This window comes from Micrasema longulum, unplaced genomic scaffold (assembly GCF_059751315.1).
Source record: "Micrasema longulum isolate JH-2025_06_02 unplaced genomic scaffold, ASM5975131v1 h1tg000731l, whole genome shotgun sequence".
Classification (NCBI taxonomy): domain Eukaryota; kingdom Metazoa; phylum Arthropoda; class Insecta; order Trichoptera; family Brachycentridae; genus Micrasema; species Micrasema longulum.
In genome coordinates, this window is record NW_028277926.1 from 137,336 (window position 1) to 149,665 (window position 12,330).

The 12,330-nt window shown below is 33.9% G+C and overlaps 1 protein-coding gene across 1 annotated transcript; it reads left to right on the forward strand.

Moving 5' to 3' along the window:
* The first annotated feature begins 805 nt into the window (after positions 1-805).
* On the forward strand, positions 806-9,234 carry LOC148279335 (uncharacterized). The gene is made up of 3 exons (XM_088230131.1): positions 806-924; positions 3,241-3,852; positions 6,822-9,234. The coding sequence occupies exons 2-3, from the start codon at positions 3,282-3,284 to the stop codon at positions 8,876-8,878; spliced, it is 2,628 nt and encodes an 875-aa protein (XP_088086257.1). The 5' UTR covers positions 806-924; positions 3,241-3,281; the 3' UTR covers positions 8,879-9,234.
* The last annotated feature ends 3,096 nt before the right edge of the window (positions 9,235-12,330 follow it).

Genomic DNA, 12,330 nt, shown 5'->3' on the forward strand with positions numbered 1-12,330 from the left:
GCAACTTTTCTAGCTACTTTGAGGCGAGCTGTCAAAAGTTATAGTAAAAATGGAATCACTTGTGATGAAGAAATTCTACTCCTAAAAATAGAAGAAGGAATAGGTAGACAAACATTTTAAGTTTATTTTCTTGAAATAAATATTTTTGATATTAATTTGACATGTATTTCCTTATAACATTTTATTCAGGGGCACTAAGAATAATGTAATTTTTGTTTTTTGATATTAAGTGACATTACTTACTTTTATAAAAAGAAAAATTCTTTTGTTTTATTTTACAGTATTTTTTTACACTGTACGTGATGTATTTATACCTTTTTGTTAAAATGCACATGGCTATAGAGATGCTCTGTCTCTATTTAGCATAGAAAAACTGTTCCGTATTTTTAAGTTTTTTCGGAGAGTATTTCATTGTAATTAAATATTTAATTCATTAAAATCAAGGCAAGAATTATTTACTTCTTACTATATTTTTATCAGTAGCACCAAGAAGATACCCTTTTTTATCCAAATTCCCTTACTTATGACATAACTTACTTTTATCTGTTTAATTTCTATTAAATAAAAACCAAAACTTATTTTTCATTTTTTAATTACTAAAAAGTATTAATTATGCTTGAAGGTAATCGCGCAAACTGCCGCCAAAAATCCTTGCCCCTCCTCCCATCAGCAACCCCCCCTCCCTCTTCTCCAATACTCTTTCCGTGTAACGTCTTAAGATCTAGCGACTTTTGAACATCCGTTTAGCGACATTTGCTCATGACGAATTGGCAACACTGGGAGGGTTATACATACAATTTTATCTGTGGTTCAGCTGTCAAGCACTGAGCAGCGCGCGTCCCTGTCGCATGGATAGTAAATACATAAAAAAACAAAATTTCTAGCCAGTAAAACGAAGTTTTTGTAGACGAATTGCCGCTAAAAGTAAGTTACAATTCCATGATGTAAATTAGATCAGTATATATTTGATTTGTAGCACTACAACTGGCCAGGAGGCAATGTTACAGCGGTGAATTGTTAACTGTGTCCAGGCTCGATAAAATTCACATTTAGCTATTGAGATCTCACCGGGAATCGAGCCCGGAACTCCCGCGCGTGAGGCGGGCGTCTTGCGGACTTCATACGAGGACAGATCTATTTTTCGGCGGTCGCCACGCTGGATATGACCGAAGCCGTAGCCATAGACAATTTTAACATACTAATTTATGAGTATATCTTCTTTTTCTTATTCAGATATAAAGCTGTTCTTATTCAAATATAAAGCTGTCCAATTAATATAGCAATATTATTATCTTAATTGTAATCGGAGCGTTAGTTGACATTACTAATGATGTCAATTGCAATAATAGTATTATTTGGCCGTACGGTACATTAAAACATTTATTTTTGCGTTGTATTTAGTCATGGGTAGATTACGATTTTTCATACATATATTACATATTTTATTTGTCCAAAATATTTCCAATCAGCAAAAGTGCTGGTATGAGGGGATATTATAAATAATAACACAATAGTTTAAATAAAAATTCGACAAAATAACATCACATATCACTCGTCACACGGGCTGTAAGAACAGTTTTTTTAGGTGTTTTTTAAGTACGCATATTTTTTTAAAATTATTATTTTTTATTTATTTTATTCAGAAAACATACAGTCATACAAAATAAGTATTAAAAACAACACTTTTTAACATAAAAAGACCAATTGAGTTTTCATAAATTAAAAAGATATAAACATTAAATGTGACAAAAAAATATAAAATAAATAAGAATTTTAAGTGAGAAAAGAATAATTGTTGATATTTGCGTTTTCCATGGAGGTAATAAATTAAAATAAATAAATACCGAATGTACACTGCGAGCCATCCACGCACACACATGAACGCACATATAAAACATACACAAACATATACATTACATGCAGCGCATATACATAGCATAAACCACTCAAGATGCACATTCAGCAACTATCCAAAATAATCGACCCCATGAAGAAATTTTCTGTACAAATGCAACGCGCAGTTAGAAATGTCTACATCAATACTGAGTCCGTTATAATTTCTACAGGTACGTCTAATGAATGAATTCGAGGTATAATTGTTTTTACAAGTTGGTACATAAAAAAGGAATTTAATCTAGTATAGCGAAGAGGACAACGGATACCAATATTTTGTAAAAGATACGGCGAATCAACTATATTATTGGGAATTTTGAAAAAAAAAATTAAATCATATGAGGGGCCTTTTTTGTAGTGATTCTATATTAAAATTGATCAAAGATGCGCCGTAATCATTTTCAATGTTGCCAAAACGATATTCCAGGCTCCTTATAAATTTCTTTTGAATGTTTTCAATTTGTTTAATATATACGTTTTATTGAGGGGAGCATATGTTATGTATATTTTTTATATCATTAGAAAGTGAATTGTAAAAATTGATTGCTGTATACAAAAAACGTTTTTTTTTCTGTTGATCCTAGGCTGTTCGCAAGTTAAATTATTTGATGCTCTTGTTTTTATTGTATGTATGTTGTAGTTAAAATTTAAATTATTCTTTTTCATCTTAAATATCATTATTATTTTTTCTGTGTAGATTAATTCCTCTAGATTAAGCATGTTTGTTATTCTATACAAATCTGTGGTTCTAGTATATTTATTAAAATTAAATGTTACTATAAGTGCTTATTAATTGTTCTTTGTATTGATTCTTGCATCTGTTTACTACATTGCGACCATATTATTAATCCATTTACAAAGTGTGGAAGTATAAAAGCATTGTATATCATTAATTTTGTACTTTTATCTAAGACATCTGTTCTTCTCATTATTTCAATAATTGGATCTAGTTTTTTTATAACTGCTTTGATATGTTTTGTCCACGCTAATTTTTCATCCACTTCCAAACCTATTAGAGTTGGCACTTGAACTAGAACAATATTACTTCAACTTTTACTGTGTTTCATGTTTCAAATATGTTTTCTTACTATATTGGATTGTTTTAACTGATATGTGTTGTCACTAAAATGTTTTATTAAGAAATAATCTAGAAGAGCAGCCATTTCGTTTTCAGTGTCCAGACGTCATATATATTGAATTGCGGGAATAGTGTCATTGGATGACTAAAAACCGAACTTCTTAAATTCCAACATTGTATTACATCAAAAATATAATTTTATTAATTAGAAACCTAGCTTTAAGATTTTGTGGTTTTATTTTTACATTTATAATTTGTGTAATTTCCAGGATTAATCAAAGATTTACTTTGTATCTATTGTTGAAAAAAAATGGAAATCGCTCCAGTAAATATTATTAAGGGAGAACCAGGAACTGGCGATGTGGAAGGAAATTTTCTCCATACTGGAGGAGGGACGCCATGTCCCTTTACAAGCGAGGAGCCAGATGTTTCTACCGTGAAGGCTGAACCGGGGACTGGTGATGAAGAAGGAGATATTCTCTATTCTGGGGAAGGGACGCCATGTCCCTTCACAAAGGAGGAGTCAGATGTTTCTGTCGTGAAAACTGAACCGGGGACTGGTGATGAAGAAGGAGGTATTCTCTATTCTGGGAAAGAGACGCCATGTCTCTTCACAAAGGAGGAGGTGGATATTTCTGCCGTGAAGGCTGAACCGGGGACTGGTGATGTAGAAGGAAGTATTCTCTATGCTGGGGTAGGGACGCCATTTCCCCATATAAGCGAGGAACCACGTGTTTGTGGTGTGAAAGCTGAGCCGGGGACCAGTAGTTGCCAGCCAAGGATGACCAGTGATACAAATATTTTCTCCGAGTTAGATATTGATTATCCTGACATAAAACAAGAATGTTTGGATTCTTCTCATCAGAATAAAAATGCCTCAAGTAAGTATTACTCCCTTCCACAGTATTTGCTCTGAGATTATGGATGGATGATGTTTTTCAGAGGCTTTAAACTCGTATTGCATTTTTTTTTAAACTTAAAATAGAGGTGGCAACAGAGTTACATTTTTCATGGCATGTTTTGAAAATATTACAACAGAGGAAGCTCTTGGAATTTACAAGGGGATTTTTTCAAGAGGCGCGTGATAGTAACTTAAGACTTTCCTATATGATGGTTAATACGTACATTATCACCGGATAATGTACGTATTTACCATGACATCTATTGCTATGAGTCTCTGTTATTTTTCGTTCACAACTAACTAAAGTACTTACTTAATCCACGTCAGCTTCCTGGGTGGAGCTTAAAAAGCAAATAGTTTATTTATACCGATAACACAGCCGTGGCTCCCGAGTAGGACTTATTCCAGATGGTTGAGGAAAATCTGTATGAGTTTAAAATTGCTGCGTCCGTTCTCTTATTTCTACATTCCATTCATTAAAAATATTGCACACCCAAATATTTTCCTGAAGCATTTATTTTTCAAACATAATAGCTTGCTGTTTTGTGAGGTGCTACGATTTGCACCTGTAGAGAAAAATAGGTGCTGTGGAGGCATTGCATAGTACACATTTGGTCTTCACCAAGTAAACGTCCGATATTTATTTATTTATTTGACGGACTTATGCAGTTCTTTGCTAACGATGGTAAATACTCTTTCTTATAATAAATACTGGCTCTAATAAAATAAAACTAAATGAAATTAAAGCTAGGTAAAAAAAAAAAAATACTACCTCAAGACAAGATCCGGTCAAGATCAGATTAGGAAATTTAAAATCTATAAAGACTTACACTAAAAAAGTCTAGACTTTGTCTCGAGTTTACAATACGACACAATCGGGACATTGGTGCCTGCGAGCCGTAGTTTGTGCTGTGTTGATCGAGGAACAGCACATTATTATTTCGCAACCGGTGGATCGGAACATTGAATGCCACTTGTTCCCGTAACGATGGTACACCAATCGAGCCAAGCAGCAAATTAAACCTAAACATCCAGATTCCTTTCGTACTGTTGAATGCGACTAGGACAAGCAGGTGCCATTTGTTGTTAAGCTTTCGTTTTCCTTTACGGACATTCCCAGGTTTCTAAAACTCGCGTCCTATTGGATGACGTGGTCTGTCAAAGTCAGGGGATGTCGTTGATCGAGGTATGAAATATTAAATACAATTTTGGTTTTTCCAGCATTTATTTTTTAACCAATGCCTAAGGTGTACCGATTAATCAAATTAAGGTCTGTGACTGAGTGTTTTTCATTTGATTATAACGGTAATATTTATTTCAAACTCTTTCAAAAAAATCATACCAAAATATAGTACATAATTAGTCAACATAACTATTCCATGTTCGGATGAAGTCCATGAAGATTATAAAAAGGAACGGTGCAAGGACGCAACCTTGACGAACTCCGGTGACCTCAAACCAATCTGTGAAAACATCGTTGTTTCTGATTCGGCATTCGCTACTTGAGTGGAGGGCTTTGATAAGTTCCACTAGTTTTATATGCACCTCATATGGTTCTAGTATTTTCCAGAGTGTAGGTCTGTGCGGACTAACGCTTTTTCGTAATCTATTAAGCACATAGCCAAGGAACTATTTAGTTCTCCTGCAAAAAACAGCTTATGTTGTGGATATGATCCGCGCATGGCATACCAGGTATAAAACCTGCCTGGTTTTCCCTCAATACTCGCATAATGGGTCCTCAAACTCTTTCCAGTAGTATATATGCAAGTACTATTCCTGGTACACTAAGATGCCACGATAGTCATCACCGTGCAATGGATCACCCTTCTTGTGCAATGCGATGATCTCCCCATTTATCTAGTCTCTCGGGCGCCTATCTTGTTCCCACACCTTGGTCATTAGTTTGGTGTACTACGCTTCAGAGCACTAAATTAATTGCGGAATCAAAATTTATCAAACATTTGACTAACTGGTATGTAAAAATAATATAGTAAATCATGTTACGGTTCACTCATTTTATAACCCTCAAATAAAAGAAGAAGTTCAACAATATTTTGTTTGTCCAAATTTTTGTAGACAAGGACTGGATTCAACTCCCTGGGGAGCTGTTTATATTAACATATCACAACAGAGATGAAGAACATTTAAGAGAAGGTAATATAGAAGTCTAGGCATCTAGACACGGGTCATAAGCCCTGTAGATGCCAAGACTTCTATATTACCTTCTCTTAAATGTTCTTCATCTCTGTTGTAATATGTTGAAGAAATTCAATATTCAGGCCCGTAAATCGCTTTTGAAGGTTCCATCGGTGTTGATTGATTGCGTTTAATACTTCTTATTAGGACCTAGTTTTATTAAAAAACGTCGTTAAAATCTTCAACAACACGGTATGATTAAGTTAAAAAACTACACGCCTGTTTTTGCTTCTATTTCATGTATTTGTATTGTTTACTTCGTAAAAAACTAATACAAGGTTATCAAGTAGGGAACGTCTGAATACACTTAAATTCATCACAGTTTTCGGTCACCGCTGTGATATTTTCACTGAGCATACCGTATTCAATAATCTGCCGCTAAATCAAGGGAGAACAAAGGATTGCCAGTCTACCAGCCAATACATTAACTCTCAAGTGAGGCGATAATACCTCTCCCATACGAATACTGAATAGAAAATTAAATCACTATTTTGCCCGGACGCAGACTTACCTAGTGAGGCAATTAATAATCTAATAACAGCATAATAAAAAACGTTTAAAATGTGTGTTCAATTGAGTGAATATTAAGAATTAAGTGAGGTTTTGCACACAATTCGTTCTTCGGCAATATTCTTCGTCTAACTTTCGATGGAGCTCGTTTTATTCTAGAAAAAATTCAACATTTTATCCCTTTTCATTTTTTGTTAGTTTTATTATAAGGTTTTTGTACATTATTCTTGTTTTTTTTTTCAGATTTACGAGCAAGCAAGAAGTTTTATACCTGTTCAGAGTGCCAATTTAAATGTTCTCTCAAAGGTATTTTAAGATCACATATAAGAACTCATACTAGTGAGAAACTCTTCTCATGCTCAGAGTGTCAGTTTAAATGTACTAAATCGGGTGCTTTAAAATTACACGTCAGAACTCATACCGGTGAAAAACCATTCTCATGCTCTCAGTGTCAGTTTAAATTTTCTCAAGAGAGTAGTTTAAAATCACACATTAGAACTCATACCGGTGAGAAACCATTTTCATGCTCGGAGTGTCCATTACAATGTTCTCGCAGAGACACATTAAAATCACACATGTTTACTCATACCGGCGAGAAACCATTCTCATGTTCAGAATGTCAATTTGAATCTTCCAAGAAATATCATTTAAAATCACACATGTTGACGCATACCGGTGAGAAACCGTTCTCATGCTCAGAGTGCCAATTTAAATGTTCTCAAAAACGTGCTTTAAAATCACACATGTCAACGCATACACGTGAGAAACCATTCTCATGCCCACAGTGCGAATTTAAATGTACTCATAAATGGAATTTAAAATCACACATACTGACTCATACCGGTGAGAAACCATTTTCATGCTCTGAGTGCCAATTTAAATGTACTCAATCGAGTACATTAAAATCCCACATCAGAACTCATACCGGTGATAAACCTTTCTCGTGCTTACAGTGCCAATATAAATGTGCCCGGAAAAGTTCTTTAAAATCACACATGCTGACTCATACTGATGAGAAACCGTTCTCATGCTCCGAGTGTCAATTTAAATGTTCTCGAAGACGTAATTTAAAATCACATATGTTGACCCATATTCGTGAGAAACCACTCTCATGTTTAGAGTCCCAATTTAACAGTTTACGAAAACGTGATTTCACATCACAAATGTTGACTTACACCCTCGAGAAAATACTATCTTGTTCAGAGTGCCAATTTAAATGTTTTCAGAAAAGTTATTTAAAATCACATATGCTTGTTCACACTGGTGAGAAACCATTCTCATGCGCACAGTGCCAATTTGAATGTTCTCGGAAAAGTAATTTAAAAGCACACATGCTCGTTCATACTGATGAGAAACCATTCTCATGCTCAGAGTGCCAATTTAAGTGTCGTCGACGAGGTAATTTAAATGCTCATATGTTGACTCATACCCCTGAGAAAACACTTTCATGTTCAGAGTGCCAATTTAAATGTTATCGGAAAGGTAATTTAAAATCACACATGCTAGTTCATACTGATGAAAAACCATTCTCATGCTCAGAGTGCCAATTCAAATGTTGTCGGCGACGTAAATTAAACGCACATATGTTGACTCATACCGTTGAGAAAACACTATTTTGTATAGAGTGCCAATTTAAATGTTCTCGGAAAAGTGATTTAAAATCACACATGCTTACTCATACTAGTGAGAAACTATTCTCATGCTCAGAGTGCCAGTTTAAATGTTCTCAAGAAAGTTATTTAAAATCACACATTAGAACTCATACCGGTGAGAAACCATTTTCATGCTCGGAGTGTCCATTCCAATGTTCTCGCAGAGGCACATTAAAATCACACATGTTTACTCATACAGGTGAGAAACCATTCTCCTGTTCAGAGTGCCAATTTAAATGTTCTCATAAACGTGCTTTAAAATCACATATGTTCACCCATACAGGTGAGAAACCATTCTCATGCTCAGAGTGCCAATTTAAATGTTCTCATAAACGTACTTTAAAATCACACATGTTTACTCATACAGGTGGTGAGAAACCATTCTCATGCTCAGAGTGCCAGTTTAAATGTATTACATTGGGTTCTTTAAATTCACACGTCAGAACTCATACCGGTGAGAAACCATTCTCATGCTCTCAGTGCCAGTTTAAATGTTCCCATAAAGGTAATTTAAAAGAACACATAAGAACTCATACCGGTGAGAAACCATTTTCATGCTCACACTGCCAATTTAAATGTTCTCGGGGATACCGTATGAAATCACACATAATGAGCAAACATATGAGTAATACTGGTGGGAAACCATAGTCATTTCATTTCATAGTTCATTTATACCAGTTAAAACTATTCTCATGCTCATAATTTTAGTAAAATATTCTTATAAATTCACGTTTCAGAGAAGTGGATTAAATTATACATTCGTTTTGTTTTATATTTTATTTTTTCTTTCTTATGCTATACAAAAATATTTTAACTGTCTATTGTTTATTATAGGAGCAAAAATTTATTAACATTTCCTTGTATACCCACGAACAGGCCATGCCTTTGTGGGATTTTTTTGTTTACTATTTTTCAATTTATATGTATTTCGTTGTTATGTAATTACGCTTTATTTTTTTAATAATCTGTTTTATTATTGTGTTTACTGTAAGAAAACAAAAAAATTTAAATTTAAAAAATCTAAAAAATGTCATTGGTCTGTTCCCTCTGCGGAATTTCTAAAAATAAATGTTGTTTTTAAACCTAGAATTCCTTCCTATTCCTATTTTCTGCCTTTCATAATTATTTATTTATTTTCGTTTATAAAAAAAAACATAGGTCGGTATTACAGCTTAATACAACTTTATGTAGATTGTTACGGGCATAAACTGCTAGGCGTCACAGACAGTAATCACGCGACCAATCTTTGAATTTTTTCTATGCCTGATACGTGTCTAAAAATACGGTTCTTCTAAGCCTTCTCTTTCGGATCAAATATTTAAGCGACGGATCGCTGGCGCTTGGCTATCTTTATATAGGGCTACCTTGGTGTGGGTATTTAAATTTCTTTTATTTTATGCTGATCCACGGTCTCCAGAATTCACATTAATCTAGGATTGTAATTTACCGAGCCATTTTTCTACCTATTTATATTTATTTGATATTTTATATACGTTTTAGAGCTATCCATATATATAAAAATGAATCGCCGTGTTGTGTCTCGCAAAAGCTCGAAAATGGCTTGACAGATTTACGTGCGGTTTTTTGCGAAATTTTCTAATTCATGTACTCGAGGTTTACAAATAATAACATCTTCAATATATTGAGTCGAAAAAAAGTTATGTGTTTTCATCGATTTTCCAGGGTTGCATTCGACTGAAGAAAACATTCCCAAAAATTTGGAGAAAGTTATTTTTTTGTAAATTAAAAGAGTTTGTATTTTAACGTTTGCAAACATCAGTTTTTTCAATGGATACTGAACCGATTAATTTCCCAATAATTTCTTAATTTCTACACGTTAACATAATTTTAATGGATTTTTAGTAATGTTTAAAAAAAACGGCTTTCGAGACATATTTGAAAAATTATTATTTCATGTTTTGGAATTCAACCACAAACACGTGCTTAGGTACCTACATATCAATGAAAAGTATTTTTCCTTTTATCCGGAAAGTTTTTGCACGTTTTCACGATACAGTCATTTTTCTTTTAATGATGGACTTATACAGTTCATTCCAACAATGATAAACACATTTTCTCATACTTAATACAGGTACAAATGAAATAAAATACAACGAAATAAAATTATAGCCAGGACAAAAAAAAAACTTCCTCAAGACAAGATCTGGTCTATCTAAGTTCTTTATTTTCTTTTGGTTTCGAATTAAATGTCAAGGTCACGTCAAAACACGGCTGAAGATTAAAGAATGACTATTCGCGTTGGGCATGGGTTGAGTAGCATATTTTTTGTGGGCTTAGGGTAAATCGCGCTCTGAATTTTCTTAATTAACACATATTCCTGTATTTTCGAGCGGATTATATATGATTTTGATTTGAGCGCAATAAGGCCTCTTAGCCAATCGCCTGAGGAGATAAAACGAAAAACTAACCCTTATTACGAATATATAATATTAAGTTTTTTTTCTTTATTCGAATAGCTTTTGCACACATTTACGACACAATCAGGCATTTTTCTTTTCTTATATTTTGGTTTCGAATTAAATGTCGAGGTCACGTTAAAACCCGGCTGGCGGTTTAAGAATGACCAAATACGCGTCGGTCATGAGTTAAGTGTCATAAGTTTAGAACGCTCTGTAAAAGTGGTCTGACTTTTATTTATTTTCTCCCTGGATTATGGTAATAGAGCACTGATTTTTGCACAATTTTGATTTGAGCACAACGAGGCCTCTTAGCCAATCAAACTAGTAGATAGAACGAAAAACTTACATTACGAATATATAAATAGCTCAAAAAAAGGAATAATAAATAACGTGTGTCCTTCTTTACGAAATAACAAATATAAAAAAATGGTACTTGCTTATGATTGGTTTTGGAATCAAATCATAAGCAAGTACCAAGGTACCTTATTATCAATGAAAAGTCTTTTTTCTGAATAGTTTTTGCACGCTTTCACGTCATAATCAGGCATTTTTCTTTTATTTACTTTGGTTTCAAATTTAATGATAAGCTCACGTCAAAACACGTCCGGCTGTTTAAGAACGACTAAATTTGCGTTCGGCGTGAATTGAGTGTCATAATTTTAGAAGGCTCAGGGTAAAACGTGGTTTGACTTTTCTTCATCAACACGTATTCCCGTATTATCTCCATGGATTTTGGCACTAGAGTAGTGATTTTTGCACGTTTTTTATTTGAGCACAACGAGGCTTCTTAGCCCATCATCACGAGGAGATAAAACGAAAAACTTACTCTTATTACGAATAAAAAAATAGCTCAAAAAAGGCAAAAATAAATAACGAGTGTAATTAATTATGAAAAAAATGTTTGTTCAACCAGCTAATAGCAGGTAAGCCAAGGTTCGGGCAGGATGGCGTCTGTCGGGTCCGCTAGTTACATATAATTGACACCCAAATTACATGTGGGAAACAGGATGAAGTCAATCTGAGGTGCCACGGAGATTAATGTTCTCTAACTCTTAAATTATATGGCACCGCATTGAGAGAAGAAATTATTAGATCGCGGAGCTGTCTCTGAAGCCTCCTGAGGTCATAGCGTGGTGTTGGATACCCGATCAGTGGACCACATTTCAGCATTATCGATGAGGCGGACCCAGATGAAACCTATGCTTTTCAAAATCCCATCTTCTACGGATCTCCACGCTGTTCTGCTTGGCACCTGGTCTCGCTCGGATAATTTAATTTTAAATCTGTTATTCCACAATATTTTATCTACATCGATCATCTTAGAAGCACCACATACAACTCGGAAGAATTACATCAAATATAATTTTATGACGTTAGCATATTTATAATCAGGATTCGTCTATTTGCCAGTTTAGATAGTTTACATTGAAATTTTAGGAGTTTGTAGATAAAGATATTTTATTTATCATATTAGACTAAATTTAAGAATCAGGTATTTTATTTATCATATTCAAATCAATTTAGGAATCAGGTAGAGTCTAAAATAGCTTATTTTAATTGTATAAATTCACATGTTTGAATTCATATATTGCAAAGCAACCGTTACATTTCAGATATTTATCTCCAATACATTTCTGTGTTTAATTTAATTAAATTTCGAATCTCTGTATCCCTGTCATG

What these genes read in the sequence shown, in the direction of transcription:
- LOC148279335 (XM_088230131.1), top strand. Translation starts at nt 3,282, where the DNA reads ATGGAAATCGCTCCAGTAAATATTATTAAGGGAGAACCAGGAACTGGC. An exon ending in TCAGAATAAAAATGCCTCAA is followed by an intron (nt 3,853 to 6,821) that starts GTAAGTATTACT and finishes TTTTTTTTTCAG; the next exon opens with ATTTACGAGCAAGCAAGAAG.